The sequence below is a fragment of the Chiloscyllium punctatum genome, chromosome 10, assembly GCF_047496795.1.
Source record: "Chiloscyllium punctatum isolate Juve2018m chromosome 10, sChiPun1.3, whole genome shotgun sequence".
Taxonomy (NCBI): Eukaryota; Metazoa; Chordata; class Chondrichthyes; order Orectolobiformes; family Hemiscylliidae; genus Chiloscyllium; species Chiloscyllium punctatum.
This window is the reverse complement of record NC_092748.1, coordinates 54,021,091-54,036,252: the sequence shown is the minus strand read 5'-3', so window position 1 is coordinate 54,036,252 and position 15,162 is coordinate 54,021,091. Positions and strand designations below refer to the sequence as shown.

Here is a 15,162-nt window from a genome sequence, read left to right as displayed (position 1 = left end):
TCAAAAATAGCGTATTTATGAAGAAAGAATTCCATCTGGTAGGCATTAATCGATTAGTAATGTATTATGTATTTAAATATTAGTAAACTCCAATGAAGTGTAATGAAAGAGCAAGAAGTGGAACTATAAATGTTTCCAACAATTTGTTTTCAATAATCACTTCAAGAATGCACTCACAATTTGAAATTAATTTCTCGGAATTCAAGAAAGCATCAAAATGTAAAATAAGTTGTATTATAAAAGTCTTCCAGAAGTTGTTCAATAATTTGTTCTGAATTTCAGTAACTTATTAATAGTCCCGTAAGATCAATTACAGATTTGCAGAAGGAGGGGAAACCTATTCTTCTAACAACGTATAGTGGGACTTTATGGATTGGATGCGACTTTTATGTTGTACACTCTGAATTAGGAGTTCCTAATGTTTTACATTATTGTCTTTTGCCTCGTTAACTAAAGGACTGCTGCAGACTTGTGATTGGTGGAATAGTGTCACGTGATCGAAAGTGTCAATGCTCTTCGATAAGGGTGTCAAGACCCTATCATTTCGAAATAGCGAGATGCAAAAAGCGACTTACTACGACAACTCCGGAATATTCGCCGGTTACTCCTACCAAAAGACTAATGCATACAGCTACAGTTCTAGCCACCAGGCCTACCCGCCATCTTCCGTTGAAAATGATTATCAAAGCTCGACGTGCCCCATTCAGACATCTAGTGTCAGAGTCCCAAACCATAAACCCACCGATATTAATGGCAACTGTATGAGAACAAGCGGCAGCCAGGGCACTGCCCAGCCCCCAAGCATGAATGAGCCACAGCAGCCACCTCCTTTACCACCCTCACCCAATGCAAGCAACACCTCAACACAGAAAAGAACCAAGTCATTGTCAAATTCTTCCACCAGCCCAGCTGCTACTCTCACGAAGCAAATCTTTCCATGGATGAAAGAATCTCGTCAAAATGCCAAGCAGAAAAACAACTGCACAGTTGCAGGTATCCTTCAGCCCTTCGCTTTTTAGATTTTGAATCACGTATTTTGATAATTAAGCAGGAAGGTTACCAAAACAGTGCACTTAAGTAAGAGCATTGCCACCAGTCTGCACAATTTGGGACCGCACTGTGACTCTGTAATTAGCACTGCTGCCTCATAGTGCCAGCGACCCGCGTTCGACTCCATCTACATGACTGTGTGAAGTTTGCACATTATCCCCATGTTTGCGTGGGTTTCCTCTGGGTGCTCCGCTTTCCTCTCACAGTCCAAAGATGTGCGGTTTAGTTGGATTGGCCATGTTAAATTGCCCATAGTGTCCAGGGATGTTCAGGCTAGGTGAATTATTCATTGGGAATACTGGGTTGCAGGGAGATGAAATCTGGATAAGTCTGGGCGGATGCCCTTCGGGCAAAGGGGGGTGTAGGTGCAGACTCGATGGGTCGAATGGCCTGCTTCCGCACTGTAGAGAATTCTATGATTTATTGCCGTCCATAAGATTGTTGGAGAGAGTTAAGGATCATGACATTTTCAGGGCATCTTCTAAACATTTTGGTGATAATTTATGAGACATTGAATACTAAGTTACTGCTCTGGGAAGTAAGCGAATATCTGAAATATTCGGTTGACTCATCTCTTTCATACTTAAATATCATGCAACTAAATTGTAAAAGATGTAATTCTTGCATTTAACCAAAATTAGCTTACTTTCTTCACACTGGACTTTGTTATCAACAGAGTAGAGACTAAGAAAATAGAGTTATTTCAAAACTTTGTTGGTATCTCACTTAAACATAATTAATTTAGTTGTTCTGATCTCAGTTTATTCTCTCCCTCAGTTACATTTCCTGCAAGTACAGAACTTCGAGCACCAATGACCTTCAACCTCAGTTTAAGGTGAAAACAACAAATACTGGAAATCACAACGGGTCAGACAGCATCCATGGAGAGAGAGCAGGCTAACGTTTCGAGTCTAGATGGCACTTCGTCAAAGCTCACTTCCGCTGTGATCTCCAGCATTTGTTGCTTTCAGTATAGATTCCAGCATCTGCAGTAATTTGTTCCTCCGGTTCCAAGGTAGAGAACCTCACAAATTAGACTAAATACAAAGTCATATAATCATGCAGCACGGGAACAGACCTTTTGGTCCAAATCGTCCGCGTCGCCACATATCCAATCCCATTTGCTCGTATTTAGCCATGTCCCTCTAAGTCCTTCGTACTCATGTACCCATCCAGATGCCCTTTAAATGTTGTAATTACGTTCACCTCCCCAGGCAGCTTGTTCCATACACGCACCACCCTCTGCGTGAAAGGTCTGCCTCTTAGGTTCTTTTTAAATCGTTCTCCGTTCACCTTAAACCTAAGTACTCTAGTTTTGGACTACCCTACCCTGGGAAAAAAGATCTTGGCTTTCCATTCTATCCATACCACTCATGATTTTATGAACCTCTATGGTTGTTTTTCATTTAAATAGATTCAGGTGAAATGCTTGTTTTATTATGTTTGTGAAACTTCCGGTGGAAACTCCGAAAAAGCAGTCCATAAATAAACGTTCATGGATTAGGAAAGAGCACTAACAGCCAATATCAAAAGAAAATAAATAACGTGCGTGAACAAGCGCCTTTCGAGAGTCTAGGACAGCGTAAAAAGAACTTGCCAATGATGTAATTGAGAAGTGTCGTCAAATGCTTACTTGAGTGTTATTGTAGTTGTAGCACATTTCTGTCTGCCATCGTCATGTTACCCTTCAGATGGTAACGTATGTCTTTATATTCAAATAGCCCGGGGAAAGCAAAATAGTCACAGAAACCCTTTGCAGTTATTTCACGAGTTCAGAGTCAAGATAATATGCAGTGGGGTTTCTAGGCTGGGCGTGCTTGTTTCCAGGTTTATTTATCGGAACCAACATACTGTTTTCATTTTGTAGGTGACAATTGTGAGGATAAAAGTCCACCAGGTCCATCTTCCAAGAGAGTCCGTACTGCCTACACCAGCGCACAACTCGTGGAACTGGAAAAGGAATTCCATTTTAATCGTTACTTGTGCCGTCCTCGGCGAGTTGAAATGGCAAATTTATTAAACCTGACTGAACGCCAGATTAAAATCTGGTTCCAGAACAGAAGAATGAAATATAAAAAAGACCAAAAATCCAAAGGGATCATGCATTCCCCTGTTGGACAGTCTCCAGAGAGAAGTCCACTTTTGAACGCGCAAAATAATATTGGATTCTCAAGTCAGCTCCCTACAGTCAACAGTCTGAGTTACGAAGCTCCTTCGCCAACATCATTCACCAAATCCCAACAAAATATGTATGGTTTGGCTGCGTACACTGCGCCACATAGTAGCTGCCTACCCCAGCAAAAAAGGTACCCAGGCACAGAGTACGATCATCACACTCTGCAGGGCAATGGTAGTTTTACCAATCATAACTTGCAGGGCAGCCCTGTATACGTTGGAGGGAACTTTGTTGATTCAATGCCAGCTTCTGGTCCCATGTTCAACCTTAGCCATCTTCCTCATCCTTCATCAGCTACTGTGGACTATAGCTGCGCTGCTCAAATACCGGGCAATCATCATCATGGACCTTGTGATCCCCATCCTACATATACAGATCTAACTCCTCATCACACATCTCAGGGAAGAATTCAAGAAGCGCCCAAACTAACACATCTGTAATGGCTAGAACTGTTTGCCAAGCGATGTCACTTCGCTTTTTTATTACCTCATTTGTATCAAATATTCTCCTGCTATCAGACTGCCACAGTATTTGTCCACCATTCACTTTCTACCTGTTACATTGCTTTCCTGTATTCATTTAAGGGTCTACACGTCGACCATGCCTTTCGTTAAGATCCTAGCGTAATGCAGAATGCAAATAGAGGAAGAATTGCTTGAAATAGGTGCTCTTGAAGGTAAGACATAATGAAGTCAGTCTTCAGCAACCCTTCTTAATGTGGAATCTAAAAGACTGGTAATTCTAAACTCCACTTTGGTGGATTCTGACCGTAACTGGTCTAACTACCCAGAACTTCAGCTCTGGACTTCTCAGTAATGAACGAACTGAATTGAGCATCAATAATATGTATTTATTATTTTAAGTCGAAAAGAAAAGAAGATTTTTCTATTACTTATTTATCCTCGTCTTAATGTATTTATGTGAGATTTATAGATCTTATACAATCTGACTTTAACCTGTTTGATCCATGTCTGTTACAATCATATTTCTTCCCTTTAGTAAACCTGGGTTGAAACTAGATGAGAGGATAGTTTTTTTGAGCAGTTGTATCAGTGGCTGGTGTTTTTAGATTATATAAGGGTTATCTCTGAAAGCAAATTGTAAGTTATGATTGTAGTACATCAGAAAATATGTGACACGACACAATAGACGACACATTTCTATAAGAATACTTTATTTCAATTGTCTGGTACTATTCCAAAAGATATTTAGAATAAAAATGTGTTATTTGAATAAACCCGGAGCCTTTATTTATAAATGCATATGCACCATTCCAGCTGTATGCTTCGCCATCTTGTCTCCTCACTTCTCATTAATACAAGACAAGCTGACTCCAGCCAATGACTGGTGATGTTCGGCAGAGCTGTGGTCTGATTAAATATATACTATATATATGCAAAACAATATATTGCATTTTCAATGATATGTTGAAATAATATGAAAACCTTTAGGACACTTTTGTATTGTGCTCACCATTGTCTCATAAGATATAAAACATAAAGAATCAGGTATATAGAAAATGAAAAGGAAAAGGTTGTGGGGGGAGTAATTGTGTAAGTTAGATTGCGATGAAATGTAGTCAACTAGCAAGAGATAAATAAAACAGAGCAAACTAGGATGCAAGTATGTACATTTTAACTGATATTATCCATTATTACTTCATTTGTTTTTTTTCCTAATTTAACGGTCGTTGGAATGTAATATCTCCATTGATAGACATTTACGGAAAAAGTTAACAGCGTTTGTTTTCAAAATACACGAAGAACAATCAATCCAATAAAAAAGTGAACATTGCCATAGCAGTTATCTGATAAACACAGGAATAAATCCAAAAATAAATCCCAATCTGTTACCGTTATCTTATGAAGACGTCAACACTATTATGTAGAAAACCGTGTTCCGAAGTGCCCCAGTGTCAGGTGCCTGCGACAGGGAGCCTAGTCCCAGGCATTAGTTGCTGTCTCTCTCCACAGCAGCAGCCCGCAACCCCGACACATGCGGCGCCATTTTGTTTGACAAATAAAGCAGGGGCGCTGAAAGCCTTCTGGCAACAAACAAAGATATCTCCAAGCCGTCGAAAGCAATGTCATTATTTGAAATAAGGAAGTGGGCCTGAGGGTATCTGAAAACCTCAACAGCTTGACGAAGACCACAATCTAAGGTTTTGTTGACGGTTTTAGAGCTTGAAGTCAGCGTACCACTTATAATTTCTCCTCAGTGTAAACTCCTGATTTACTAAAAATTCCTGACCATAAGCAAATGCTAAATATGAACGTAGAATTGTTCTAATGCCCGAGACAGCTCCTTTGATTGTTGCTATTTTAAAGATGCCTATTATGAACGCCAACGCCGCAAAGTGGTACAGAACCTTGTTTTGTTCGTACACCACCCACTCGTCAAGGAATGCAAAATGTTGTCTTTCCAATCAGACAGAAGGAGAAAAAAGTCGAACCCATCAATTTTTTGTAAGCCAGAGACCAACTGGCTAGTATTACAAAAAGAAATATAATGATGCATTTTAACTGGGGTTTAATGTTTGTTAATCGCAAACATTTTGTATTATGTGAGCAGAGCAAAATCGCAAATATTGTGTTTACTAATTTGCCAATAACAGATTAGAGAAAGAGCAGCCTTTAGGTTTTAAACGTCAAATAACTCACAGTCGATGCTCTAAAATGCGGAAAGTTCATAAGTCACAACAGCTGTGCTCAAGGAGAATCCGCGAGATGTTACTTCGCAAATATTTAAATCATTGGTTTGTGGGTGTTTATGAAGTCAACAAATAACATATGAATAGGGAGTCATTTGTAAATAGGGCGTGCTGATCCAGATGGAGAAAGTGAGATGCTACTTGTTCAGAGTGCAAAAAATACACTCTAAGCCATTTCTGAGGGGGTGGAGTTGTAAACAGTTTACAATATCTGTTAATATTCATGTTAAAATCCAGGGACCGTCTGAAAATGATCCTGTTCTACTTGGCATTGGGCCTCGCTGCCAGCTCCTACTGTCCAGGGTGCTGCTCTGACCACAGCTTGTATTCATTCTTCCACACCGTAGAACCTTGCGATGAATGTCACAGCTCCGAAGATTAATTGATTTGTCGTTTATTACTCCACGCTACACATATGTAGGCAGAAATCTAGACTTGAGTGTTCTTTTCTTCTCAGGGCTAAAACCACCCACCAAGTGATGCAGGATGCTTTGTAATAGTACTGTACACTTGCTATCTTGTAGAAATAATTTTGTACTACTTCACAGTATAAACATGGCCTGGATACCACAGGGAAATGCTGCCTACACCTTTATATATTTTATTTCAGAATCATTCAGAAAGCCAGTCTTATTTTCCACTCTTGTCATTGGTTAATGCGATCATGTGACGATAAAATCAGCCTCATCTCAACATCGTGTCTGTGTATTCAATAGACATAGTTTAATAATAGCACGGTCCCTTAGCGTTTGTAATCAGTACATTATATAAATATACATTTTCAAAGAAACTATCTAATAAGCAATTTTCTACCGATTCTGCCTGGGCAGAAATGAACAACGAGTTTGAGAGAGAGGTTGGTTTTATCAATAGTGAACCATCGCTTGCCGAGTGCCTGACATCCTTTCCTCCTGTTGGCGAGACATTTCAAAGTTCATCAATCAAGAACTCGACGCTTTCACATTCGACACTGATTCCTCCTCCTTTTGAGCAGAGCTTCAGAAGCTTGGACCATGGTAACACAAACCAAAATGAGAAAACGCACACTTCAAAAAGCATTGGTCGGGCCACGTTAGGGGACAAACCTCTGGAATATCCGTGGATGAGAGAAAAGAAAAGCCACAAGAAAAAAACTGTCCAAGCAACGGGATCATTCTCATCTTGTTCTTCTAATGAAGGTCAGGTCCATCATATATTTCATTACTTTTTTTTAGGGGGGGGAGCGGAGGTCGTGGTCATATTTGGCGAGCAGAGAATATTTTTTATAAAGGATTACATTTTGAAGCTGTAATAAATGTTTCATTGACTGAAAGATGTCAGACCTGAAAAACGCACATACCCCAACTATATTCAAAATGTAAACAGTGCTTGCTCGAGCCTACAGAACTCCTGGTATTCTGTGAGTATCAATGACCTGCACATAAGCAAACTCCAGACATCTGTATCTGTTTTCAGTTGCCCTGCTGGGCCATTTTCTGCTGGAAACCTTTTGTGTCTAGAAGGCGGCCATTTTATGTTGCTGGATTATTCGCAAAGATTTGTGATAACTTATCGAAACTTTCCCCTCCTTACTGCAGAAAACGAAGAGGTTAATGAGCCGGACAATGGGAGCCCTTTTGACAGCTCCAGGAGACTACGAACCACTTACACAAACACTCAGTTGTTGGAGCTGGAAAAGGAGTTTCATTATAATCGCTACCTTTGCAGACCACGGAGGGTAGAAATCGCAGCTCTTCTCGATCTAACAGAAAGGCAAGTCAAAGTCTGGTTTCAGAACAGACGCATGAAACACAAGAGACAAACTCGATTCAAACAAAGCCAAAACGCCGATTCAAAGCGCCATTTTGCTAACAGTGTTAATCAGAATGGGTTTTCCACAAGAGGCTTTGCTGAGACACCTGTAAATAAAACTTTGAATTCTTTAGAGAGCGACAAAAATGCTGAGCAAGATATTAGTGCTTCTGCTCATCAAGATACATTAAGTGATATCAGCAGTGACCTGCTCACTGTTATTGGCACTTCTCTGATCTGCACCGAGGAAACCCATTGTCATTATTTCCCCCAGAGCTCAGATGAAACTGACTCCCTGCTACCTATGCTGAAAAACTGCTCGGCTGGAACAAGTCCTAGCAGTCCTGAGAGTTTCAGCATCCCATCTCTGGAGGATTTAGATAAAATTACAATAGAACCACATCTAGATCTGATAGACGAATTACCTCAACTATCTTTGTTGGAAAACGAGGACACACTAGTTATTCCATCCAACGTGTTTGACTTTATAAGTGACAATTTTAACTCCACCGATTTTCAGCAATTGCAGTTTTAGATCGACATCCAATTCACGCGCACATAAACACTGTTGATATTCTTTAACAGTGATAATTCCAAGAACTATATTACTAAATGGAAAGTCATAGCATTTGTTACATGCCTACTGATCCGAGACTTTAAGGATCTCCTGCTCATGTGTTCATTCTGCTATGAATCAAATGAAACGAGTCCTGAGAAATTTCATGAAGTGCAAAAAATAAAGTATTTTCAGTATTTTATTTTAAATAATGTGAATATTTCGAATATTTACAGATTTTCAAAAAATAAATACACATCTTTAAAATACAATTTATAAAATAGCTTTGTGTAAAAGATATGAATTAGCGTGAAAATATGCAAGGAAAAGTGAATATCCAGACACTGCTGATTGCATTCAATTCAATAGTTGAATTGCCTTCGTCCAAAGTTCCAATCAGCAATATTCCTAGAAAATAAAACGAAAAGATAATCAGCAACCAAACAGCACAAGTGATAACAATACCAAGTGAATAAAAACGATCGCTTATGTCAAAATGTAATTATTTACAGGGAGATATTGGTTGTCATGGAAAGTGTATTAAATTATAGATCATCTTCCACGATTTTCCAATAATGCCTGTAAACTATTTAATGCTTTAAGAAAATATGGTTTTGATAAACAATAAGACTGGATTTCTCAAACTACGCCATGGGTTTTACTTAAGTTTAAATGCTAAAATAATTTCAAATATTAGCTGACATGGAAATTGGAAAGGGAGGCCAACAGGACTGATTATTCACACCCAGAAAAATCAAATTGATCGTTTTTCAGAAACTCAGTCATTACAGAAATGGAAAAACTGGTACTAATTACAAGCACACGATGGATGTCATAATTCGGCTGAGGCATAAACCCTTAAAAGACGCCATTTTGTTCAGTCGAATCAAATCCGGGAGCTGAATAGATCAATGCATTTATATCCTATTTAGAGGAATTGGAAGGAAGAAAATATTTCTACCTATAGCGTTCGAACAATGACGCGGTGGCGAGACCTGTGAGGTTATAACTACATCATAGAATATAACAGATCGAGAAATGATGGCCGCTTGAAACACGTATATTTACAATTTTATTCTCCTTGGATTTTATTTAGAAATTCACAATAGGTTATCACTAGTTGTGAAATATTAAGACCCTAAACAATTCGACTAGATTTAGACAGGATATCTGTGCAAAATTTTCAGCTGCCGAAAGATGTTTAAAATCAAGCACATGCTGGTGGAAAATTTATTGATATTTAGTTTATATTTACCAGATGACATGTAGTTCATCATGAAAAAAAAGTTCCGAATCAGTAAATAACTAACTGTAGCAACTGAATAGAGTTAAATGTAATCTGTTGCATAAGATCTATCCTGCTAACCAATTGGCTGCAATTTGATCTAAAAGTTCTTGTATTTTAAGCCACTGAGCAATTGGATTCACGATGCGGTGAAATCTATTGAGCATGTTATTGCCTATAAATGGCATATAGAAGAGAAATAAAATGCATCACAATCTAACCCAGAAATTCACGAGTTACTTCGAAGGCAAGATGCAATTTATCTTTCTGTTCATTAAGGGGAATACATGTGCTTTTCAAACATTTACTTAAGTCTGCTTGCAGCGTCATCAAACAAAGAATAACACTCTATTTTGAAAGAAGTACCTCAATTTCCCTTACACACCCACGCAAATTCTGTTAGCAGATTTTTTTTGATTGTGTCAAACAAAGATATGTTTCAAAGCGTCCAAGTTTCACGTTTGTAATGCCCAATAAATATTTAATTTTTGAATTTTTTTATTTTATGTACTTCATTTGCAGGGAAAATAGGAAGTGTGAACATTCTAAACGTAACTGCTTGCTTTGTTAACATGAGACAAGACAGTGCACTTTATGTGCAAAGGCTAAAGGAGTCCTTGCTTTGTCGTTTCGCATTTCAAGATTAAGTGCTGTAATATTAAAGTTCCAAAGTTTGTATTAGATTTAGTTATTTACATGGTGATCTTAAAGCACTTTAGTTCGCATTCGCTCGGATAGTACTATTGGAATTATGAGTTCAGAACATTTTGGTTTAAATCTGTGCAAGAAAAATCCAGGTCTCTTTTTGAATGCGATACCGAAAATAAGGAACAATTTTCGATATAGTTATTTATACTAGTCGGCCTCCTTGCCGCTTTATTTTTTGCATTCTGAGGCCTGTCGAATAAGTTATAAGTTCATGTAGTTCTTTCTGCAATTTCATGTGTTGTATTATGGTGCTGCTATGGCGAGGTCATGCCTTCACAATTCAATCATAATAACAAGTGACATTTTGACCTTGCATAAATTATGACGTTTATACTATTTCTATTAATACAAAATATTGCGCGTTTTCCAAATATTTGAAGCATTCAGCCCTAAAGGAAGGGTAGGTTTTGTGTTTGTTGTTCCTAGTAATAACCAGCAGCTCTCCAGGAACACTTGAGTAAAGGATCACGTGGTAGCAAGATCAGTCATCATATTTCATGTTTATGTGAGCAACTGCCTGATATATTTACAGCCAATATTTCCGTTCATTTTGCAAAAGTGATGGCTGCAAAAGTGCAATTGTAAATGAAAAGGAAAGCTCATTTCGAATTTGAAACAACGCACTAACAAACAGGGAGTTTTGCTGAAAGACTTGCAGCTCTGTCTGGATGCATAGCTGTCAGTGGGGTATTGTTAAGAGTTCATCAATCATGAAATCTGCACTTTTCCCTCGACAGCAGTTCCTCCCTCTTTAAGGCAAGCCAAGGCCAGCTGGGATCCCTCCAGCAACCGCTGCCAAGGCGGACAAATGCAAAAGCGAATCACACACCAGTCTAATCACACCACAGACGATACCTCCTGTATGACTAACCTTCGAGAAATCTGGAGTCTAACTGCGATCCCTCGTTACTGCTCGTTAAAGAGGGTAAAACGTTTCAAGGGCACCAGAAATCTTGGCTCAGCTGAGAATGCTATGTGTGCTTAAATTATTGTCATGTATGACTGCATTTGTGGTATTGGGTCATTTACGTTAACCTTTTAAAACATGTCACTAATAGATGTGTTTTTCAGGAATCCCTAACGTATAAAACCTCGTACATTATATTTTATTTACAACCCACTTTTGCTCTGTTCGATCCACAGACCAGTTAATGGTGAGCTAATCTAGTTGCTTGCACAGTTGGTTCAGTGCAATCTCTATATTTTTTGAATGCACTTCCGTGCTGTTGCTCGACAAAGGTTCCACTCTATTTGCGAATGTAGAACGGCTAATGGCAACTCGCACCAAAACAAAATGCAGAAAACGCGCAGTCAGTTCAAAACAAACCTGAGACTGGTGACAACTTTCAAAAAGTGCAAAACAGCCCTGGTACTTTTCTCGATAATTGATTTTGAGTCCGACCTTGTCACTTCCAGAGATTGAAGGACATCGTCATCACCACCATCACTGACTCCCACTACTCCCGCTCCACCACCCCCAACCGCCCCATACATCCCGGTCAAGATGGAAGCTAACCTTATGAAAAGCCAGGTTCGAAGCAGGACACTGTGCAAAATTTCAGGTATAGATCGTGCACAAGTTACAGCATTAAATAGTCCTAAGAAACCATAGATTAATCCTGACGTTTATTTGGAAGACGCTTGCCCCAGAATCTTTGTCTAGGTGCTGCTAGGACAGCCAGGTTCGGTTTGCTCAAGATTCTTGATGATCCAACATGCAAATCGATAAGGTTTTACTGAAGTGAACATATGAAAGTATCGTGCCGTACAAATGCAGAAACACGTTCCGATTTGGAAATGGTTCCGCACTCTACTGCAATGACTCCACACATTCGACTAAAACAAGTCTGCAGCATTCTTCTGACCGTTTACACGAGGCTACCTTCAATCATATGCCCCTGAACAGTTTAAAGCACATCATCTACTTTCAGAGCTGATTGCACTTCGAAGAATAGTCGAGTGTTGACAAAAGTTACCAAATATACGAGTCAGAAACTCTCCATCCTTTACAAAAAACATAGTTAAGTGTGATGAACTTAAATTACTAAATAATCAGTTAAGTTGCACGGAAGTATTGCGTGCAACTGTCAAAAGAAAACAATATTCCAATCAAATTATTTCATTATTTCAAAATGGAACCCATGAACTTCAGAAGAAATTATGGAAACTGAAATTTGTTGATTTTGTATTTATAAACTCTACGTAAACAAACACAATGGTAATTCATAAAGCTTTGTAATTTTCTAATTAGAAACCATAACGTGTTATTATACAAGTTCGCATACGGAAAGCTTACTATATTCATTTAGTAATTTTGTGTTCGATGTTTAGGCCAATATTTAGATTGTGATACCAGCGAAATGAACAGGTCTTTCATTTACATTACTATTCCAGGCAGTAGCTCATCTAATCTGTCACTAATGATTGATATTGCATTTGAAAGAAGTGGATTATATACCATATAGCTATAACAAAGTTTGGTACTTTGTACCAATTTCTAATTTTAAGAAATCTGGTAAATAGGACTCAACATTAGTACATTGTGATTAAACAGAAACATAATTTGTGCAATGACCGATTATTTTTAAAATTGCAATTTATAATTGCTGTTAACACGTTATTCGAAAAAAGATATGCCAGATTTATGATTTAGCATATATCTTTTAAAGTAAAAACTGCAAAGATATGTTAACAAAATAAGACAAAGATGAAGTCAATAGGAAGGCCCAATGCATATGCTGATTTGCAAATTTAGTCATTTGCAAATCCCGCGGCAACTGTACGCTTTCAAAGCCTTTAAACTCACTTCCCCCTGAATTATACATAACATAGCTTTTCAAGATCAGATTAAAACTGCTGACCGCAAAACGAACGAGGCAGGTTTTTATATGATGCAACACAACAACTCGAGCAACAGAAAAGCAACTGGAATGTCATTACTTAAACCCTCTCTTAAGATTTAGTTGCGAGGAAAGTAGAGTGTAAACTCAAATTGATGCTTACTTAAAAATAAGGTACAATGAGAAGCATTCACTTGTAGATACACAGAAAATGCTAATCAAAAAGATGGGCAAAATAGACACGTTGTGCTGTAGGTAGATGGGTTTTAGATTCCGAATGTGAAATACCGAAAATATATTCCCTGCTCTTTATATGCATGGAGAAACTTCGTTCAAACGACTCTAATTCTATGTTTTACCAAATGCATGAGTTAATGACACGGCACCTAACAAGCTGCTGATATGAATTTGACTGCACACTGCCCCTGGCGATTAAACAGAGCAAGTCGTCTTGTGCTATACAGACTCACATCAACTGACTTTGAGTTAGAGCTTCGTTACAGAGTGTTCTGACAGGTAAATGACTCTGAGTCAACCGGTTTAAAAGGAAGCACACGAGCTTTCGGAGCGACGCTCCTTCATCAGCGTCGCTCCGAAAGCTAGTGCTTCCAATTAAACCTGTTGGACTACAACCTGGTGTTGTGTGATTTTTAACTTTGTACACCCCAGTCCAACACCGGCATCTCCAAATCCTGAGTCAACCGTTATCACGGAAATAGACCAGGGGAAAATATTCAGAAACCCAATAGCCAAACGACTCAAATACTTCGATTTACTTATAAATTTCCCGAAGCACTTCTAATTGTTCAGTTCGAGATTTCATTTATCAGACTTTGCATTTTGGCCTTAAGAAAAGTGATACATTGCAGTTTGTATGGTCACACCATTTAACTTTATTCTGTAGCATGCCATAGAGGGATGTACAAACCAGGACAAATGACTTGAGATTGGGTGGCGACATAAACAACCTGGTCATTAACGCGTTTACCTTTTGTGTCAGCCATTTGTGTTAAAAAGTTAGTTGAAACATGTTGATTCCTGAAGTAAGCATATTTCTGGTATTTTACAACGTCCGGTGTTATTAACGAAAGTTGACAGGTTGCCGATTATAAAGGAAGGAAGCTCTATATTCTTTATATCCCTGGTAAGGGGACGGTCAGCCTTCTCTAGTTGTTTAAAGAGGGCTCAACGGGTCTGATGATAGGATTTCTAAAGTCACAAGTACACCGGCCAGGCAATTGTACTTTGGACGTTTATTAAACACTTCGAAATTTTAACGATGTCATAAACATATCACTTAATGTAACTATATACACTTCATGGACCTGGTTATTATGCCAGTTAGTATGATTTTACAGAAAAATAGCACATAACTGTTCTGGGAAGGGTCACCGGGCCCGAAATGTTAATTCTGATTTCTCTTCACTGATGCTGCCAAATCTGCTGAGTTTTTTCCGGCAACTTATGGTTTTTGTTTCCGATTTACAGTATCCGCAGTTCCTTCGGTTTTTTTAAAAGAAGCAAGGCTGTTTACTGGCGGTGCTTTCCAAACTGTACACGAAGGGATAGAGGTAGTGCAATACCATAAATTCAACTTCAGAGACCATTTGCTTTGTTATTTCACGCTGTGTTCATTCTAGAGTTCCTGGTGCTGTAATTATTGTAACTAATTCAGTGGAGCTTGTCACGATTGTACTCCTCCCACCCATCCCCCTTTCGTGATCGTTCTAACGTAAACTAACCAATTCTACTGACAGAAGACTGCGTGCTTTACTGTAAGCGCCACTATCACACAACTCAAGTCTCACATTTTTCCGCAGCGGTTACACTCCGCCCACACTCAAAGCGACTATCTTACCTTAGGACGAGCTATCGGAGGATCGTCCGCTGTATGAGTAAGGTTAGTGAGTGCCTCTGCGGGATGTGCTGACGATGTGATCTCAGTGGAAGGTGAGCATTTGGAAGAGTCCACTCCTCTCCGTGGATCAGCAAGGAACTCCGGACGCCATGGCATCGCGCTGGCGACGGCCGCTCTGATTGGGTGGC

The 15,162-nt window shown here is 39.0% G+C and overlaps 2 protein-coding genes and 1 long non-coding RNA gene across 4 annotated transcripts in view; 2 read left to right on the top strand and 1 right to left on the bottom strand.

Moving 5' to 3' along the window:
• The window catches only part of hoxd3a (homeobox D3a), a 28,544-nt gene extending 24,044 nt beyond the window's left edge, over positions 1-4,500 (top strand). The window contains exons 2-3 of one of the 2 annotated variants that reach the window (XM_072579149.1): positions 457-993; positions 2,918-4,485. In XM_072579149.1, the coding sequence (XP_072435250.1) occupies positions 510-993; positions 2,918-3,666 (1,233 nt within the window). In that variant the 5' untranslated portion in view covers positions 457-509 and the 3' untranslated portion in view covers positions 3,667-4,485. Of the gene's footprint in view, positions 1-456; positions 994-2,917 lie in introns of both variants that reach the window. The other variant, XM_072579150.1, reaches the window with a different exon arrangement.
• Positions 4,501-6,185: 1,685 nt separating this feature from the next.
• On the top strand, positions 6,186-12,292 carry LOC140482138 (homeobox protein Hox-A2-like). Its single transcript, XM_072579151.1, has 2 exons — positions 6,186-7,114; positions 7,514-12,292. The coding sequence occupies exons 1-2, from the start codon at positions 6,769-6,771 to the stop codon at positions 8,260-8,262; spliced, it is 1,095 nt and encodes a 364-aa protein (XP_072435252.1). The 5' UTR covers positions 6,186-6,768; the 3' UTR covers positions 8,263-12,292.
• LOC140482145 (uncharacterized) lies at positions 8,470-15,158 on the bottom strand. The gene is made up of 2 exons (XR_011961669.1): positions 14,975-15,158; positions 8,470-8,691 (listed from the first exon to the last, which is right to left on the bottom strand). It is a non-coding gene; the product is annotated as an uncharacterized lncRNA (long non-coding RNA).
• Positions 15,159-15,162: the final 4 nt, after the last annotated feature.